The sequence below is a fragment of the Athalia rosae genome, chromosome 7, assembly GCF_917208135.1.
Source record: "Athalia rosae chromosome 7, iyAthRosa1.1, whole genome shotgun sequence".
NCBI lineage: Eukaryota > Metazoa > Arthropoda > Insecta > Hymenoptera > Athaliidae > Athalia > Athalia rosae.
Genome location: NC_064032.1, coordinates 12693408 through 12712088, shown reverse-complemented (window position 1 = coordinate 12712088; position 18681 = coordinate 12693408). Strand labels below are relative to the sequence as shown.

Sequence of the window (18681 nt, the reverse complement as noted above, 5' to 3'; positions counted from 1 at the left end):
TAATAAATAAAATAATCATCCAATGAATTAATTAATCAACATACTACATAATCGCAATCATATATATCTATATGTAATATAAACAAATCATTCAAATTACTGGAATTCAATCCAAATTTTTTCTTTCAATTACTAAAAATAATAATTCACGCCTTATTATTATTTATCATTATTTTTTTCAAGTTTTTCATCGCGGTTTACCTGTACCGATCCACTAATAATTTTACCGTAGCCGTTGCTGTTTAAAATAAATATTTACATAAAATGTGCATCAGCTTAGTTTTTTTTTTTTTAGTTTTTTTCTCATTTTTTTCCGCACTAACGGCGTTTCCCCAACCACACCCTATACAATTAAAAATCGTGCGCCTGAGATTCGATTTCTACCATAACATTAATAAAAATTAATTCAATAAACGTTTTACAATAATTATTTAATTAGTAAATGATAGTACTAATAAAAATATCGTTACATTTAAGTATATGTGTATATTTATCTACGAATACTGAATAATCAAGGAAACTCAAATTGACTATTGATACTAATTAGTATTTGCGATCAGTGTCTTCTCAGGTCACGTTATAGCATTGCTTTTTTATATAATTATTTTTTCAGGTATGTCAACCGATTCGGAGTTTTACTAGATTTATGCAAGTTTAAAAATGCCCATAAAAAGTAAAAAGAATATATTGATATATATATGTTCGAACTCTATAATTGATAAAAGTATTGTTTTTCAATTCTTTTAAGAACCTCAAATTGAGTAACAGGTACTAGATAATTGAAATAAAATAATTATTCTACGCGAAGTGCTTGTTGATAATGATAATTAGTTTTTAATACCAAGAACTTAATATACTTAATGATAGCGGTGTGAACTCTGTGGTAATGACCGATACATTATTACAGAATGAAAAAAAAAAATCGATCAAGTAGAATGAATAAAATAATAATTTTATATAATTAATTAGCGAGTTTAATTTCCAATGAAACTGCAACGATATAATCTGCGCAAAAAAAATCTCTTTCGCATTTCCCCACCATCACCATCACCAAACATTACCCGCACGATTATCGGTTTATATTTCGAACAATTTATTCAAATCATCGCGATTTATTTAATTAATCGACTAGTTCAGGTTATTATCCTCTTTTTTCATCCTTTCTCGTTTAGAACCGTTACACAAGAGACGTTAATGAAACTGGTAATAAATGTTATTATCGCCAATCAATGTCTGGGCAAGAAATAATATTTCAAGTCAATCAATTACGTGTAATTAATTTCATTTCCAAATATCATCTTTTTAATCGTTAGAACCAAAGAAAGTAGCCTCTGTATAGCTTGCGCTTAGCATTCAATATTTTGTTACCTTCCTTCTGTAAATTGTGCATAATAACTATAATTAGAATAATAACAACCTTGATTTTTACCTGATTGCCATTACTGGACCGTTGAACGTCCAGTGTATCCGGGAGTTTCGCAGAATTTTCTTGCCCGGTCTCGTACCAAATCGTCAATAGTCTTGCTGTGGGATACACCGGAAGTAACGTTGTGGAGACGTGAGGCCAGGTAGCACATTATAAAAGCCGAGAAGACCAAAAGTACGCCGAGACCGGAAGCGAGATAAAAAAAACTACCGCAGCTTCCCTCGAGACCGGCGACTTTTTCGTACAAATCTGTATGTGCGTGGGAGCCAAACGTACGTTAAAAAGTTGAGAAAATAAAAAGGCGAAGGGAATGGTCAGTTGCTTGCAGATTGTAAAATTTATGAAGAAAAAGAACAAAGGAACTAACCACCCGGCATTAAGACCGTGTACTCGATGTTCTCCTTGAATTTTGTGAACGGCACAGATTCGTTGAACTTTTTAACGAGTTTTTCAGCCGTCGGTAGTTCGACTTCCGGTTCGGGTAGCGACCTTCTTCTTCTCTTCCCGTGTCCCGATGGCTCGAATAAATCCAGACAGAAGTCCTGCGAAGACTAAATTGTGTAAATAAAATTATTCCGAACGTTCATTTTAGTTTTTCTATCAAAGAAACTGTCGAACAGATCGAATTTCTTCTCTCCTCTGCTTTCAAGTAAACCGTTATACGTACTGGCTGACAATCTTGCGCCTCCATGCAAGCCTTTATCTGCGAGTGGATCCAAAGGGTAGATCTTTCCCTCATGGAGCTCAGAAGAAAAGCTTCGAAGTCTAAGAATACTTCGTTCTTTTTCCCCCTGTACCTCGCTGGCTGGTGGGGAATTATCGAAGCGAAATCTCGATTTCTGCAACCGTCCTTGACAAGGGCGACGCTTCCCGGTGCGTGAGGCTCGTCGGGGTCAGGACTGACCGTTACTTCGAGTAATTTTATGTGTCCCCAGGCACTTTCCGAGCTTATTCTCGCCCTCAGCTGAAGTTTCGTACCAATTGGAACCGCCTGATCGACCGCCTGAGAACCGGATGTACCGGAATCCGTCGCGTTACCAACGGCCTCGCGGTACAGAGCGACTTCGTATTCCAAACGTCCCGGAGTCTCTTCTACAACTCCGGAAACCCGGGCGCCGTGGGGGCTGAAACGATACGAAAAATTTATCACTGAAAAATCGAATCACCTTGCGTACGTGTAAAACTGTTCTGTCGTTTTTTTTGGTGTCATCTGCTTACAATGTACCGGCGAAACCAGCCGCCTTGTGTCTCAACAATGTCGGTTCCGGTGGCCGACACATGAGTATCAGTTCCTGATCGGCCAGCATAACGACTCCCGGAAACGCTGGGAACCAGACTCTCAGATGGATAAATTCCTGGAAATTTCGGACAATCGGTCTAAGAACGTCGTGGTAACGAGCCGCGATAAACTTACGTTTCTCTTGAGTATACCGCATCGAGAGAAGTCGGTGACTTTTAGCAGATAATTATCTTCTTGGGGGTCGTTGGGGTCGGGTCTGATCTGACAATTGGAATCCGTAAGTGGATTGGCCGATCGATCATCGGCGAATAATGGAGCCCCTTTGAAACCGACCGGTCTCCTTATTTTCGCCGTTAACAAATCGGAACCGGATCCCGCGAGGCTACACTGTATATCGGACACCTCGTAGTCCTGAGCCAGGCCGAAATCCGCCTGTGCGATTTGAAAAATTTGAAAAATTAATACCGCCTCGATCCAAGCGATACGTTCTGCAGTCCGAACGAGGTGTACAAAGGAAGGACGGTTATCTCTTCAAGGACAAAATGTCTCCGAATTCAGCGGGTTTCAGAGGCTGTACGAATGGGATGCGTTGCCGAGCTATCGTCATATCGAGAATTCGCGAAAATTGTACGCGTGCCCGTATGTATCGGTACATAACGTAGATGTGTATGCGCGTGTGCTGTATGGTCATCAAATATACCATCAGCAGTGAACAGCCTAAACGACGAAATAACGGTGCAGCGTGTAATGCTCTGTTGAATACGTTAAGATGGTCATACACATGTACAGAAAAATACAACAATTTATGTACTCACAAGTATAGTCGCGTACATAAGGATCACACCAATAGGTGTGTGGTATATGCATATATATGTGTATTAAGTTGCTAATTTACACTATGAAATATTCTACGCGTAATATATCCGATATTCGGATGAATATTCATATATGAGTGTGTGCGTAATACATAAACTCGGATTACAAGAGCGATTGTGGGTGGAACGTACGTGTACGTGTACACATATCTGGGTCATTACTGTACTCTTTGTATACTTGTGTGTATTTTGCATAGATCTTCGATTAATATTTTGCTAAAATTTCACGGATTTATGAACTTGGAACTGTAAATGGCGCATACGCGTATAATATATTATACCATCATATACACGCTATTATTTGCGATGCTTTTTTTCTTGACATTATTGATATTTATATTTCCCTTCATTCGGTTTTCATCTGAACTTTTGATCTACGGTGTAATCAATCGGGAAAACGCAACGAAAAAATAAAAAATCATACCGAAACGATCTGAACCGAAAAAATTTCAATGACAAAGGTATCCGAAGTACAATTAACGAGAGAAACGCGAGCAGGAATGAATGCTGAAGACTCTGAAACACGCGGTATTTCTTGTATCAACTTCGTCGGAAAATATAATCAAGCTTCGCGGTATAAAGTGAAGAAAATGAAAAACCGACGTTGGACGATGTTAAATTCCGAAAACATTTTTTACCGCGAAAATTTCAATTTTCTTTTCAACGTCAGGCAAAAACTCACCGTTAACATTCCTATGCAGGTCACGATAAAAATCCTCCGCAGCATATTTGAGATTTTCAAATTTTCGTGAGTTATATTTTTTCCTTCCCTTCCCTTCCCTTTTGATTTTTTTTTTTCGTTTCTTTTTTTTATTATTTTCGATTCACACTGCGCATACGACGTAATCGACCAATCTATCTGGAAGACAGGAAAAAAAAAAGGAAACTAAAGAAGCTAATCAAATAAATAAAACGTCAAAAGTAAGAAATATCGCGTTTAAAAATGAACCGATAAAAATATATCTGTAAATCAGAGACAATTTTCCGAATACTTTTGATCAGTGATTATCTATTCATAGAATTGACAATAGCGTCGTTATATCAATAGATCGATGGGAAGGACGATTGCGATACACGTTGCGTTAATGGAGTTGAAATTAATGCGAGGATTAATTCTCCGGAGACTGAATGGAACCGAGGATGTTGTTCTCGGGTGGATTCGAAGCAACTAACTAAACTCTCTTCTACTTTATTTCTCTGAAGCAGCCGTTTGTGTTTCGCACCACCGTCGTCCGACGATAGCCCTAAGAACTGCGGGAGGGAATTTACAAGACCATCCGGAGTACTGTTAATGCATGCCCACTGCCCCTGCTAACAACTATTATCCTTACTCACTAGATCGCCTCTACATAGAAACGTACACATACACGAGTACATATGTATTATCTTGTCCTTTTTGCCATCGAATGTCTAGTATATAAATGTACGTAAAGACATAGTGATGTACAGTACACGGTGTATGGGGCATTCCAGGTAAATTCAATTGTGGATTTTGAATTTTTTTAATCGCTTTTTGTTCATCATTTCATTTCTCTTTTCTTTCTTCATTTTTCATTCGTTACGAGTTACTTTTTTCAGTAGCCGAAAATCTTCAGCAATTCCACCATAGGGAAAAGAAATAAATTTCAACTTCAAGGGAAGCAAAGGTATAACTGTTCTTTGCACATGTCTTTCAGTTATCTGACTTTTATTAATCGAAATAAATTCCCTACCGAATTTAGGGGGGGGGGGGGGAAATGAACGAACGAGATCGATCCGATTGACAATAATTTTAATTTCTCGCTCGGGTAGTAGCTGTAATATTTATGAACCGCGGTAGATAATTAAACGTGTGGAAAGTCGATTTAATTTGATCGATAAGTTTTTTCCCTTTTTTTACGAACGTTCGTCGCCGACGACCCGCACATTTCTACTAGTTGTACACTCCCCCATGACGACAACGACGACGAGTGAATTCGTAGATCGTAGAGCGTATGAAAAAAAAAAGGAGAGAAGGAAAGAAGAGCAAAAAAGTAGAAACTGGGTCAATGTCATCGTTCTTTTTTAATTTTCTTTACTTTTTTTCAATAGGCAAGCTGCGTATGTGTCTACCTGCATTTCGTTAACTTGAATAACTGCACTTTAATGTGTTATTTCTGATTAAAGTGTATCACGCTCTGGTGGTCTGCACGGTGGCCTGCAAAACCCATCAAAAGACAGAGAAGAGGGTATTATGTTGTACGTATGTACGTACAGGTATATAATTTACTTGGAAAAATAATACTTATGTACAGAAATATATGTATATATAGATATATATATTTAATGAAATGGTACGAGGAACCCTGGCCGATATTATATGGGCCGATGAAAAACTCGGATCTTGATACGCGGTATTTTTTTTCTTATTCTTTTTCATTCTTTTTTATTCCTGTGATTTATGCAACAGCGAATAAGAATATTAATATACAATATGCGTGAATTCCTTCGTACCTATAGTAATACACCTATACACGTATGTACGGTATAATAAAACTCGACCGTTCGTTTGCCCGTTGGTATAATTAGCATTTTATTTTGCATCGCTACTGATTATAATTTGAAGCGTTCACAATAATTACGGTTTTTCGTATTCAAATCTTTTTAAAAAGCCTCCGTTTTATACATACCGGAAATGAACCTCGTTCGGCTCAAGTATGTGGGGTACCCTACGCGAAGTTATTCTTCTTCTTTTAGTTCCTACGCGTATAAATTATTCGTGCTTTACGGAAATACGATCAATGTACACAGATTATTACAGAGTACGAAATTTTCATTAGATTCGATTTGCAGATTCTGGTAACTTCTGCATAAAATACGTGTACGTACATTACTCATGTAAAATCGACACACTTACGTACAGCGAAAAAAACAAATTTTTCGAACCTGTTTCGGAAGCACGAAGCAAATAAAAATATCAAACAACAAAAATCTAGCTGATATTCTAACATTTCACGTCTAATGTCTGTCATTATTTGACGATGTTGGTATATTCTATACCTGTCTGTACGGTATAACGGAACAATATTATATTCTTGTAAATCAAACCTGCGAGCGACAAGCAAAAATTATTACGTATAGAATTTGATGTTTCTCACGTAGCTGAATACGAAGAAGATTAACCAACGATCTGATTCTAATTTTTCAGACTCAAACCGTGTCTGGTATTCATTTTTACGAGGGCAGGATTGACCTGGTCAAGTGTACGTGCTCCTCAGCGTAGTAAATCGATTGATCTACAAATGCGGATTGAAACATTCATCCACATCGGGTCTTCAGGGGAAATTATTCACCCTTTTTACCTAGATAATACGCTACACGTATTTATTTATGATCGATGAATTATTAGAAATATTATGTAACCATTCTTAGATGTACCGTATACGGTATAATATAATTTCGCGAGATTTTTTTGTCTTTTGTCACCTTGTACGATGCAAAATATCCCAACAGCTGACGGGGTATCCGTTCGTATTGCCGCATCACTCTCTCAGGTGACGGGATTATTATTATCCCTGTTATTTTTGATTAATTTTTTTTTTTTTTTTTTCTTTTTCATCTAATTGCCGTTTCTTTCGGCTTCATGCATTAGATGGGGAGAATTCGCACTTGACAGCGTTGCCAATTTTATAAATCGAAGACAGGTTTTCCGTTATACTAGTATACGTACGTAACATATACATAGCTCGTGCCATAGCCAATGGTCAGACAGATTTTACAGCTCGTTTTAGTAGATTTTTTTTATTTATTTTTATACCAATTTTTTTGTTCAATTTTCAGCAAATCTGCGACGTTTTTTAGGATCTATCTTTTTTTTTTTTACATATACATATCACATTCATAGATCCATGAACTTTCAGAGAAATTGAAATATAGATGAAGGTATGTGAATTACGTAATAAAATATGATAATTCGTATAAAAATGCAGTTCATACCGCAGGTTTATAGGAATTGCAGTGGGGAACAAATTACAAAAAAATCTAACGGAAGCTTTATTATAGAACGGTCGGTCAATATAAGAAAAAGGAAGAATGGGATGGAGAAAACAAAAAAAAACTTCATATAATATGCACCGGCCTCATAATGCAGTAGCAATTTTATATTTTAATTTATCCACGTGCGGCGTATTATCATCATGGTTTTATCGCGTAATACGTATACCTGTGTGGAATTTAATTACTCCCACGTTTGCGCGGTATCTAATGTGTACGATAATTATATCCTACGCCCGTACCGAATTATTTATAATAATGCATAATAATTTAATCGCCCTCCTCACCCACCCCGTATGCAACAGTACAACCATCGTTACAACCGTTATATAGAATTATGTGTATATTTATGAAATTAAATATTACGCCTCGTCATTAGTATATCAAGTGAACGATACAACGCTGAAAATTTTGCGGAGAATTGTCTTCTCTTTTTTGTTTTTTCCTCCAAAAATCGTCATCGGAATCAATCGAAATGGTCGGAGTTTTTTTCATTCGAAAAAATTGTTGCAACGAAAAAATGAATGGATAAAATATAACGGAAAATCGAAAGGTATGGGGGGAAAAATTTGTGATAAGGGTCTTTGAAATCGATTCAGTTGACGTGAAGTGCACCATAGTGTAATAGATGTGTACGATAATTACGTACCTATTACTCTGCGTGCATTTCACCGAGAGGCTGTAGCGTTACGGACGACAGATAAAATTAATGGGAATGATGATGATGATGATGATGATGGTGATGAACGGCTATCGCGCGCGAGCTAAACTGAGCAGAACTGCGGGCGCGCGCCTTAAGAGTAAAATTTTTGCCTCCGTGTTTCGTAGTAATTCTCGCTTCACAAATGTGACGATGCACATCCTGCGACGCATCCCGTTCGTCACAAATGGATGAAATAAGAAAAAAAAAATAAAAATAAATAAAAGAAATAACGAAAAAGATACGAGCAATAAATGATGCACTTTAGAGACACTCGATACGGGGAGCGATGATTTTAAACGTCTTCGCGTATCTGCAGGAGGAAAAAAAGTTTCTCGTATTCAAATTTTTTGGGGCACGGGGTTACGGGCATTAACGGATTAAACCGGGGGCGTCGGTTAATGTTAATGGATTTTGTATAGCTCGCATCAATGTTCGAGGTGTTGAAAATTTTCTGTCCAAAATGCTCCTCTTATGTTTTATGCTAATATCGAAATAAGTTCGTACGCTGAATATAAAACGAAAGGGGTAGAGTAAGAGGTGATGTGTCCGAGTGGAGGACTGATACGTTTGATTCTTCATATCTAGAGCCTTAAAAAATGAAAGAGGGAATAATGGAGGACGTTGTAAACATTCTGTACGTGCTCAGCAACCGATGTAGCGTCTCCGACCACTTGATATCGAAAATAATAAAACAAATAAACAATGAAAGCGAGTGACCCCAAATGATTCTTCTACTCCCATACAAAAATTATTGCACCGATTTATACAGGCCGGACGTATAAAAGGTAAATTTGGAACCAACGATCGATCAGTCGAAACGGAACTTTTATAAGAAAATCAAGTGGCTCTAATCGGAGTTTTACTATGCGGCTGATCCTGTCCGTTGTGATATTTAATTTCCTCGTATTCGATTCGCGTTCCTTTGTACTTGGATTAAACGGTCGTTTGAACCCGGAGGATCCTGTTTTAATAAATTTCAGAAAATTAGATAATTCGACGAGAATGAGACAGAAGAATTATTTACCTCCGGATACAACGACGGAGAAGTTTTTACCGGAAGTTATCGACGGCAAATCGTCTCCTCAAAATCTTCAAATTTCATCGGGCTCTAATTCTGTCGTGATAGACAGCGTTACAAAAATCGATTTGACGAAACCTCTGACCACCTCCAATGACGATTTTCAAGGACAGTTGCTTCAAGATCGGGATAGAGACGGCAGACATTTTATTTATCCGATAATTCCCGGAAGATACTCGGGATCGAGATCGGCGACGATTCCAAAAAGCACTCCGAAATCGCAAGGATCCGAAGTCGGTTTGAGTTCCGATGCCATTAGGGTGAACGAAATGTCCTGCCGTTACTCCGAACAGGACATTTATTTCCGGGCGTCGCTGGTACCTTTCAGAAAATCGGATCATCCTGTGGTGGAAAATGTTAAAAATGAAGCCTGCAGGATCGTCAAGGTCAAGGCTGAGTACCGGCTAAAATTTGAGAAGGATAATTTCTGGGCATGCGGTGTAACGGATTGCTCGACCGAAGCCGGAACGTTCTTTTGCTTGACGATTCGATTCCCTACAATATCCGGACTGAGATTGAAGGATGATAATACAATCACTTTGCAGTGCAGGACTCAAGATAAAACAGCATCTCGAACTACGCAAATTAACGTGAAGACGCTAAACACGTGAGTAGATCGGTTCGATTAACACTTTAAGACTTAAGAATTTAACTTTTTTTGTTATTTCAGAGCCGCGAGAATGGCACCCAGAGTTGCGGCTGGCGGTTTAAAAAACGCTTTTCAAACGGACGTTGGACTTTTCAGAAAATCATACGGTTCCGAAAACTTGTTTGATCAAAAAATCAATCCAGGCGGCACGGTGGTACTCGGAGAAGAAATTCTGCTCAGGGCTCTCGTCAGGGATGGAGACGGTAGGTGCAAAAGTTTCCTCGTGTTTTGAGATAATAATACGGAATAAATCTGAAACCGGTAATTGAGGAAATACTCGGATGATTTCAGGCTGGAAGTACTCCAGGATTGGGGAAGTCAATGTCCAGTACATCGAGACTCGTTTACAACCTCGAGTGATGAATAGTTTATGGATTTTGGATTCAGAGGGTTGTAGGAACCCTGAGATCCCGGAAATTTGTCCTAACGATCAGTACAGGGTCGCTCCGCTTGAAAGTTATTTAATTTTCGAAGCCTTTATGTTTGAAAATATGAAGGAGACCGATGAAATGATTCTCAGTATCAAGGTCACCGGATGCCTCGAGGGTCAAGACTGTGGTATAAACTGTCCTAAGGATCATCTCAGACGATCAAGGAGTATCGTTGACCATCAGGAAAAATTAAAGGCCAATGTCACCGACTGGAGAAGAGATTTCGCTTTTAAGGTAGTCAGAAAATCGGCGAAAGCAGAAACTTCAGCGTCGAATGAGGGGATCGAAGATTTGAGAAATGTACTTCCTTATTTCCTCACACTCTTTGTTCTGGTCATCAGTGTCTGTCTACTTTGTATGATGAAGAATTTGCTGAAGCAGAGAAATTCATTAGGAAAATGATTGAAATTTGGTTCAATTATATTATCAATAAATGTGAATTTAGAATATTATTATTATTTTATTTCCTATGAAAGTCCTTTGATTTTTTATCATTCATTTTCGATTAGTTGATTATGGTCAAGCCATCCAATTCGTTGATTAATTTCATCGCGAATCCGAAAAAACAGAAAGATTTTATTATGCTAATTACAAACTCATCTCTTCTGAAATTGTCCAGTAGACACGACACCCGGCAATGACAAAATTGGTCAAAGTACCGAAAACCTTTGGTAAGCAAATATTCTTCGTACTTTGCCCGGCGCTCCTCCGCCCTTCGAAGCGCACGTTCTAGATCAGAGGAAATATGTTTTAGATAATATTTCCTCAGCAACAACAGAAAACTAAAAATTCGAACCTTTTGCTGTCGGATTAGAATTCAAATTGCCAGCTATTCTTGAACCAGAAGAGGTTCCAGGATTTCCAGAAGTGTTTTCAGCCATTTGATGACCGGAAATTTTTCCCGAATGACTTTCCGCTGTGAAATTATTAGCAGAGAGAATTTCTTTTTCGTTGCGTCTTTCGCTCCTTGGACGGGGTGCCAGGGAGTCCTTGGTGTCTACGATGTTCACAGATTTCTGACTCTGCAGCGGACTTCCGATTCTTTCGTTTCTGCTTTGGTTATTACCGCCTGAAGATGTTGAATTATTTTCATTGAAAAAGGATGGAAAAATGATTTAATAAAAGCGCATACTTTTGGGATCTGCTGTTGTTCGAGGATGAGATGAGGTGGAATCCGTTTCTCCAGGAAACCGCGGACAATTTTTTTGGCAGTCACTCATTTAAACTTAGGCTGTATTGGTATAATTTTTCTAGGTGATTTGATGTTTAATCTATTATGCTTTTTCGGTTTTTTGCAGATACTAGGAGGCGTACAGCTTCCTATCTTTGCAATTATGAAATTTATTCGAAACGTGATTAATTGCGGTGTTTAATTTCAATTGCGGCTCATGGCCGCCCAAAAATTTGCGTGACTTTTTATACCGGTAATTTTGACGTATTTCACGAACGAGTGAAAATAATTTCGTGCTGTAACTATAGTGAGTAAAAAACAATCGTGAGGGATTTTTCATTATTTTCATTCGTAACCATGTGTGACAGTGTCTCTGTCAATGATTTTTTTTTTTCGGAGGAAGAAAAAGAAATAGAATTATCTGAAGAGGATCCCGATTGCCTTTGCGGCCCTAGATTCTGCAGATCTTCCGTGGATAGCGATGAAAATTTGAGTTTAGATAGCGTAGATGACGATGAAGTGGTCAACGTTTCTCTTTGGGAAAGTATTTTTCGTAAAACAGAGGAGAAGAATGTTCCGTATAAAGAATGGCTTGAAGAAAAGAACGCTGCGGAACTGACCGTTCCGAGGCACGATGGGCCCGCGGAATTTCTTGATAAGGAGATATTTCCGCTGCTTCTTCCAGCGATGAAGAAAATGCTCGAGCAAGCTCGGAAATGGGATGCCCTGGAGGTGTTAAATTTTATTACTGACTTCGTTGCAGGATAAAAATCCTTGTGTGCTCTCTCCAAATCCTGTTTTTTTCTTTCGCCACAGATTCAAAAGTGTCGGTTCAATGGCATCGATTTTCTCGCAGAAGTTTTATGGAATAGCAATCCCAGACATCCGGGACGAGCCGAAAGGTGGATGGATGTGTTCAGCATACCACCATTCCGGCTTTTTTTGAGATTGAAGTGAGTTGCTCTCTAGGATATTTCAATATGTGTATTAGGTACGTATAATTGTAACAAATTCTCTAGTCCCAGACCAATTTATCCCAAATCATGGCTCTGGACTCGCGATGAAGGAGCTTTGATTATCCAGAAATGGGTACGAGGATGGCTAGTACGAAAACGCGAGGACGTCCAAGAGATGCGTCTTTTTTGGAAGGTACAGTACCCATTTCTAGTTTACACATGACAACTTTTTTCTATAATATGATTAATACTGCTACTAGGCTTTAATCGCAGAGACTGAGCAAGAGGCTATCAACCTCAGAGTCACGAGTAAGTCTCATGAGACAATTACAATTTTTGTGGTTGAGCTGTAGTTTATATGTTTTCTCAATACTTTTCAGATTCGGAGCTCATAAAAAATCGAAAAATGCAGAAAATCTCACCCTGTGAACGCTATAGGTCTGATCGGCGGCAATAAAAGCAGGCAAAAACAGGCAAACACAGTTAGTAATTACATTGGAATACTGAAATCTTCAAAACAATGTTACTAGGTATAGATTTTTATTTATTTACAACTAAAGGTATGTGATAATCGACCCTCTCAAACTCCTATTTTTGTTTTGATATTTTCGTAGAGTCTGGGGGCCGCAGTATTTCCTTTGAAAAGGTGATGTGTTACAGTGGGTGTTTCTCCCTCTTCAGCAACCTTGTAATAATTTGTTTGATAAACTTTGAAACATAGTTGCAGTTTAGGTTCCTCGGTTATCGGGGTTCCTTTTTGATCCAGCGTCTGGAGAAGCATCTTCTTATAGAGAGGTGGGAAATCAGTTGTTCTAGGCAAAATAGGCATCTCTCTTTGTTTCTCAACTTTACAATATGTAGTTTCTTCGTCTTTTGGTATTAGCTTGTAGTCTGTTTTATAAGACACTGACATTATCGTTATTGGTTTCTCATATTTAACTCCTCTGAACGTTCGTTCTGCAATGACTTTGACCTTTCGTTTATCCTGAAAAACAAACAGGAGTTTACAATATATAACAAAATATTTATTAGAGAGCAGAATACATTAGAGACTTACATCGTTTGGAAGAGCTTCAACTTTCAGAATTTTTATGTATGAAGGCTCAGGATATCTTTCAAACATGCTTCTAGCTATTATCCGACCGACCCCATGGTTCTTCAGGTTACCGAGAATTTCCCATAAAGATTTACCTTTGAAATTTGTCGTGCGTCCGATGTACTTTACGGGCATCGTGTAAGAAGTTTTAATAATTGATTGCTAACGATGCTTGTTAACTACTGTGATCACAAGACACCTTGGATTCACCAATTTCAATCGCTATTAGTAAATTTGAAATATTTATTTGCTTTGAGGCTAGGTTTAGTTCGAGTCGACTTTTACCAGCAGATCATCAGCGAATACTTTCAAAATCCACTGGAGGCGCCACCTTCTAGCCAACGTATAGTAATGTGTACGTAACGTACATACGTACGTACGTACGTCATACATAAGTATTAGCAGGATTATCACGTGTAAGAGGGTGCTTCTCTGAACAATTGTTAATTAACATGATTTGTATTTTCTAGCGAATGATAATTACAATTTACATATGAACTTATTTTGAATCCTCCAAGAATTCGATGGAGGGTAGGTTGTATGCGTGAACCTCATCGCTGTACATTTCTTCTGGGAGAGGTTCCTCTGATATATAAGGTAAATAGGTTGGAAAATGTGGTGGATTTTGCAGCTTTCTACGAGGTAGTAACGTGTCATATAAAAAACAAGTTGAGTTGGTGCCTCCAGGTAGTGCCTGTCCCAGAACCCATATCACATTGTACTTTGTATTGACCCGAAGAATCTGTAAGATTTTTGTACAATAAACGATGAAATGATGAATCATCACTGGTTTTTTTCGTAGAGCAGCTAAAATCTTACCTTTACACCTCTAAGAATTCGCACATCATTACCCATGTGTCCTGGCATTTTCGTGCCAGGCCATACACGACCTTTTTCACCGCCACCTCCGATGTTTCCAGGCCTCCGGTGGGTTTTGGTATTTCCGTGCGATGCTGGGCCACCCTTGAAGCCCCAGCGTTTACAAACTCCTTGAAAACCTCGATCAATTCTTTATAAGATAAAAATAATCCATCAATTTCCAGGTAAAACAAACTGAAGGATGTTTCAAGGGATTCTCAGATTCCGGGAGATCACAGAATTTGGAGTGTACTGCGATTCATCAACTGACTATAATGAGGAATTTTACTCACGTCACTCCTCTGATATCGACGACTTCACCAGGTTTGAAATGGGCTGCATAAAGAGGAGTGCCAGGCTGTAGCGCGGCGTCAGGAGTGACTAAAAATCTGGTTAGGACACGCTTAGGCATAACTCCACTGTTGTTAAACAGGCCGCAATATTCCTTGGTGAACTGAAAACGAAATTGTATTCCATAAGACTGTCAGCCCTGATAACTGAGATCACACTACCCTTTGAGCAACCTACTTTTTGGGGATCACATCCCTCAGATCCCACAACCAAGCAGCCATACTTTTTATTAAGATTAACCATTGATTGTACCGCCCGTTTGTGTTTTATTGGGTTGTATTCCTCTGGTGGTATGTATTTTATCACATGGTTATCGACAACCTAAATCAGATACCAATAAATTAAGCAATAAAATCTACAAGATAAACTAACAAATTTAACCATGAATAACATTCTTATTATCCTTAGGACCTGTAAAAGTGTTGAGAGCACACGGCTCCCATCTTTCAACCAAATGGGATAGATTCCAATTTTCTTGGCAATTACACCGGTTCGTCTGCTGCTTTCTGTCCATTCTTGTTTTGGCTCAATTGGTTCTACCTTAAGGGGAGATGTTCGCACAACCCCAGTTCCCAGACCAATATCTGGTCGCTGGTAACGAGACTCTACAATCTCTTGAATGAACTCCTTGTTTTCCAGTGTAATATGCTCATTGTAGCCCTGGTGAAAGGATAAAAAGTTAAACAACAGAATTTGTGTGAACAGTTGTCAGTCATTTCCCTAAATTTGCATACTAATAATGCAAAGAACTAATATAAGCGTTTTTACTTGCCACGCGAGTTTGTTTTGGAAGCCAAATCGGGTGGCGTTTTCTTGGCCACGGATTCAGATGCTTTCCTCTCGAAAAAACTGTAACGGTTTCGACACTGAAATAATATATATTTTACAAACAGAACGTTGCAACACTATTTTTACTTCTAACCATACCTAACCTAATCTAATATATAATAAGGCTCACCTAGGGTAGAGAAACTTGAATCCTGTCTGGATGCTGAGACAGGTTGATTTTAGGAGTACAGCCATTTTTGGCTGTATATATTCCAATGTTTTTCAATTTCTCACGTCTTTTAATTCATTGGATATTAATCACAAAACTAAGATAACATTTCACTTCGTCAAACACAACCTCAAACACGCCGGTGAGTAGACGACAGAGTACACGACGACTATCGAGGCGAGATGATCTCGAGAGTCGATAGAATATTCGAGTTCAACCGAGTTTATTTGAATTGAAATTGACGGCAGACAAGTAGTTTACACCTTGAATTTTTTTCGATTTCGGGGTAGTAACACATCCTTAAATAATATGATTTACCATAAAAATCTGCGTCGCCTAAGATCGCAACGACCTATTCGTCTTTATGATTTATTACAGACAATAAAATTGACAAATTGAATATTTTGATTGATATTAATTACAGCAATTTTTGCTGCATGATAAAAAATCATGACTCAAAGTCGTGTATATTCGGAGTAAAAACGATTGACCAAATATAGCAGAGAGATAAAGGGATGAAGGAAGCTGCAAGCTGGGAGAGAGGAGCAAAAAAAAAAAAGGGAAAAAGGAAAGAAGAGGAACGGGCAGTTAAGGGTGGTGGGCAAAGGATCTCGTGACGCGTGCATCGATGTCCAGCGTTCCCAAGGGAAATCCACTTCATGATGGGAATCCCATTATTTCCGGAACGATATAAAAGTAGGATATATATACGATATATGTACTGCACATAACGATGTGTCCAGTTCTACGTAGGTACCTTACATATACATACCTATAAAGCTATAACATACAGTGCGACCGTGCGTCGCCTTTTTCCAACCAGTAATGTATGTATAGTGCATACATACATTACACATATAGGCATATACCACGTATATACCTGTACGAATCCTTTAATTCAATCCTCCCTACACTATACCTTATATTTGTATGAATGCTGGTATTTATTTATTTATTCATTCATGTAACTTTATTTTCATGATGTAAATACAATTAAAAAAAAAATGAAAATAATGTGGATTACACCAAGTGGGGGTTGAAAAGTTTCCAGCGAAAAAAACTTTCCGAATATTTCCTTACAAATAGTTTCTTACATTTCGCACTCTCGATTCTTATGCACTACCGGAAGAACTTGTTGCTGCTGTTAGTGACCAAAGTTATACCATTACGTTTTCAGTATACGACCCAGATCCAAAATCGAATAAGTTAATTAATCACGTTAAAACTGTACTTATCCATTTTCATTAAAGCTATTTTCAAATAAAAATCCCAACGCTATTAAATCTACATTCGACCATAGCTACCTCGATACATCTATGATTCGGTACGATAACCCTTGTGAATAATGACACAATTAAAATAGAGTAGAACCAAAAAAAGTATATCCATAAATATCAAACTCCGTTACACCAATACACACTCATACCTAAAATATAGACAACGTCGCGAGGTTTGAGTCGGTGAGGGTAGAACGTGTATAGGGGTGCGGAGGTGCGGAGGTGAGTTGGACGGCGGTAGAATCTGCGAAGAGGGACCATAGGGTGTGGGGGTAGGAGTTGGAGGATTTTGTGTTGCCGGGGTAATTGATTTCTTTGAGACGTTCGCGAGAGAGGACATTGTAGATGCCATGCCAAGGGTGCGTATATGGCAGTAAAGAGAAACAGAGAGAGAAGGAGAGAGTGAGGAGTTCGTGGGTCCGCCGTATAGCAAAAGATGAGGAGAAAACCGGGTGAAATCGGCTAGAGAGAGAGAGAAGATCCCCAGGGGATGGTGACCAGGGCGGTTGGAAAAACGGGGAGAGAGGGTGGTGGGGAAACGTGAAGGAGGAAAAGGAGTCGGAGGATTCTGTATCTCTTCGGATCAATGGACAACGCTGCACCGGACACATCCCCCTCCTTCCTACGCCCTCGTCTCCTACCCTTCAGTTTCCCTCGGATTATACATATATCTATATACCGTCTTTCGAGGATGACCAATAACAAACACCGGCGTTTCTCTCTAATGGAGTTTTTACCGATAAAAAATTCATTCTCTCATTCTATATACATTATACATGTGTATGTGTATACGGTTTCTGTATACATCTATGTACGGAGTGTGTATAAATATAAAGTGCTATACAGCGTCCGGTGTTATATGTATATACTTTTTTCGGACACATCCCGCGTATATGGACGTTTCTTCTCCTCTGCAACCCTCAGGACCACCACTCTCGATCACCTCCCACCTCCCCCGCCGTTCGTTCCTTCGTATACCCTTGTAGAACGCTCAGTGTTTGCCCTCCGGAGATTCAAAGAACGTTCCGAGATTCGAAAAGAAAGAAATATCCTCGTTTTTCATTAGTGAGATATTCGCACAATCGTATCTATACTATGGTGTAAAAAATGTTCAATTTTTTACTCAATTATAATTTACAGTAAGGAAGAATAAGAAAATAAGCAAATCGACAGCTAATAACCGGATGAAAACTAGATTCGGTAAGGGTTGAAAGAAAACTTAAGGTTCGTATGTACCGACCGCTGATTTTTCTACAGGGGTTGAACGGACGTAACGAGATCGTGTTCCCGAGAGGGTGACATTTGCGCTTCCGGTCGCGCGTCGAATAATTTCCGATCCCAATTATCTCGTTAGTGATCTCTGAAGGGTCCAAAGAGAATAACAGGCAAAAAACGAGAAAAGAGAGACTGTATCACTCGTCGAATTTTCCAGTAAATAGTAAAGGTTTTTAAAAGAGATTGTAACCCTCACTATTGCGACTTTTCCGACTAAAAATTCAAATCATAATCAATCTCGCTACGAAAGTGATGAAAAGTTGGGAACAAATTATACGCAAGTATCG

General features: G+C 38.6%; 6 protein-coding genes across 7 annotated transcripts; 2 read left to right on the top strand and 4 right to left on the bottom strand.

Moving 5' to 3' along the window:
• Positions 1 to 1026: 1026 nt before the first annotated feature.
• LOC105687925 lies at positions 1027 to 4704 on the bottom strand. Of its 2 annotated transcripts, none has more exons than XM_048658350.1 (6): positions 4224 to 4704; positions 2841 to 3098; positions 2645 to 2781; positions 2094 to 2550; positions 1794 to 1977; positions 1027 to 1675 (listed from the first exon to the last, which is right to left on the bottom strand). In XM_048658350.1, exons 1-6 carry the CDS (start codon positions 4266 to 4268, stop codon positions 1440 to 1442), a joined length of 1317 nt encoding a protein of 438 aa, XP_048514307.1. In that variant the 5' UTR covers positions 4269 to 4704; the 3' UTR covers positions 1027 to 1439. The 2 variants fall into 2 exon arrangements, with proteins under 2 accessions (XP_048514307.1, XP_012259326.2); XM_012403903.2 differs by having other exon boundaries at positions 1794 to 1968; positions 4224 to 4703.
• Positions 4705 to 5138: 434 nt separating this feature from the next.
• On the top strand, positions 5139 to 10815 carry LOC105687923. The gene is made up of 4 exons (XM_048659036.1): positions 5139 to 5776; positions 6708 to 9940; positions 10004 to 10185; positions 10274 to 10815. The coding sequence occupies exons 2-4, from the start codon at positions 9120 to 9122 to the stop codon at positions 10813 to 10815; spliced, it is 1545 nt and encodes a 514-aa protein (XP_048514993.1). The 5' UTR covers positions 5139 to 5776; positions 6708 to 9119.
• Positions 10254 to 11875, bottom strand: LOC105688001. The gene is made up of 3 exons (XM_012403991.2): positions 11546 to 11875; positions 11210 to 11482; positions 10254 to 11142 (listed from the first exon to the last, which is right to left on the bottom strand). Exons 1-3 carry the CDS (start codon positions 11631 to 11633, stop codon positions 10919 to 10921), a joined length of 585 nt encoding a protein of 194 aa, XP_012259414.2. The 5' UTR covers positions 11634 to 11875; the 3' UTR covers positions 10254 to 10918.
• A 66-nt stretch (positions 11876 to 11941) lies between these two features.
• Positions 11942 to 12924, top strand: LOC105687922 (IQ domain-containing protein K-like). Its single transcript, XM_048658353.1, has 3 exons — positions 11942 to 12316; positions 12401 to 12537; positions 12604 to 12924. The coding sequence occupies exons 1-3, from the start codon at positions 11942 to 11944 to the stop codon at positions 12761 to 12763; spliced, it is 672 nt and encodes a 223-aa protein (XP_048514310.1). The 3' UTR covers positions 12764 to 12924.
• A 139-nt stretch (positions 12925 to 13063) lies between these two features.
• Positions 13064 to 13946, bottom strand: LOC105688000 (28S ribosomal protein S34, mitochondrial). Its single transcript, XM_012403990.3, has 2 exons — positions 13598 to 13946; positions 13064 to 13525 (listed from the first exon to the last, which is right to left on the bottom strand). Exons 1-2 carry the CDS (start codon positions 13769 to 13771, stop codon positions 13121 to 13123), a joined length of 579 nt encoding a protein of 192 aa, XP_012259413.2. The 5' UTR covers positions 13772 to 13946; the 3' UTR covers positions 13064 to 13120.
• Positions 13947 to 14076: 130 nt separating this feature from the next.
• LOC105687995 (39S ribosomal protein L3, mitochondrial) lies at positions 14077 to 16000 on the bottom strand. The gene is made up of 7 exons (XM_012403984.3): positions 15804 to 16000; positions 15618 to 15711; positions 15257 to 15505; positions 15023 to 15166; positions 14788 to 14948; positions 14456 to 14645; positions 14077 to 14378 (listed from the first exon to the last, which is right to left on the bottom strand). The coding sequence occupies exons 1-7, from the start codon at positions 15866 to 15868 to the stop codon at positions 14136 to 14138; spliced, it is 1146 nt and encodes a 381-aa protein (XP_012259407.2). The 5' UTR covers positions 15869 to 16000; the 3' UTR covers positions 14077 to 14135.
• Positions 16001 to 18681: the final 2681 nt, after the last annotated feature.

Bases quoted from the DNA above. Each gene is read 5' to 3' on its own strand.
- LOC105687922 (XM_048658353.1), top strand. From the start codon at position 11,942: ATGTGTGACAGTGTCTCTGTCAATGATTTTTTTTTTTCGGAGGAAGAA. The intron at 12,317-12,400 runs GTGTTAAATTTT...CTTTCGCCACAG, and splicing joins GGAAATGGGATGCCCTGGAG to ATTCAAAAGTGTCGGTTCAA. The intron at 12,538-12,603 runs GTGAGTTGCTCT...CAAATTCTCTAG, and splicing joins CGGCTTTTTTTGAGATTGAA to TCCCAGACCAATTTATCCCA.
- LOC105687923 (XM_048659036.1), top strand. From the start codon at position 9,120: ATGCGGCTGATCCTGTCCGTTGTGATATTTAATTTCCTCGTATTCGAT. The intron at 9,941-10,003 runs GTGAGTAGATCG...TTGTTATTTCAG, and splicing joins AACGTGAAGACGCTAAACAC to AGCCGCGAGAATGGCACCCA. The intron at 10,186-10,273 runs GTAGGTGCAAAA...GGATGATTTCAG, and splicing joins TCTCGTCAGGGATGGAGACG to GCTGGAAGTACTCCAGGATT.
- LOC105687995 (XM_012403984.3), bottom strand. From the start codon at position 15,868: ATGGCTGTACTCCTAAAATCAACCTGTCTCAGCATCCAGACAGGATTC. The intron at 15,712-15,803 runs GTGAGCCTTATT...ATATTATTTCAG, and splicing joins TTCAAGTTTCTCTACCCTAG to TGTCGAAACCGTTACAGTTT. The intron at 15,506-15,617 runs GCAAGTAAAAAC...TCCTTTCACCAG, and splicing joins TTCCAAAACAAACTCGCGTG to GGCTACAATGAGCATATTAC.
- LOC105687925 (XM_048658350.1), bottom strand. From the start codon at position 4,268: ATGCTGCGGAGGATTTTTATCGTGACCTGCATAGGAATGTTAACG. The intron at 2,551-2,644 runs GTAAGCAGATGA...GTATCGTTTCAG, and splicing joins GCTGGTTTCGCCGGTACATT to CCCCCACGGCGCCCGGGTTT. The intron at 1,676-1,793 runs GTTAGTTCCTTT...ACGCACATACAG, and splicing joins CACGGTCTTAATGCCGGGTG to ATTTGTACGAAAAAGTCGCC.
- LOC105688000 (XM_012403990.3), bottom strand. From the start codon at position 13,771: ATGCCCGTAAAGTACATCGGACGCACGACAAATTTCAAAGGTAAATCT. The intron at 13,526-13,597 runs GTAAGTCTCTAA...TTTGTTTTTCAG, and splicing joins TTGAAGCTCTTCCAAACGAT to GATAAACGAAAGGTCAAAGT.
- LOC105688001 (XM_012403991.2), bottom strand. From the start codon at position 11,633: ATGAGTGACTGCCAAAAAAATTGTCCGCGGTTTCCTGGAGAAACGGAT. The intron at 11,483-11,545 runs GTATGCGCTTTT...CAACATCTTCAG, and splicing joins AACAACAGCAGATCCCAAAA to GCGGTAATAACCAAAGCAGA. The intron at 11,143-11,209 runs GTTCGAATTTTT...CCTCTGATCTAG, and splicing joins TTCTAATCCGACAGCAAAAG to AACGTGCGCTTCGAAGGGCG.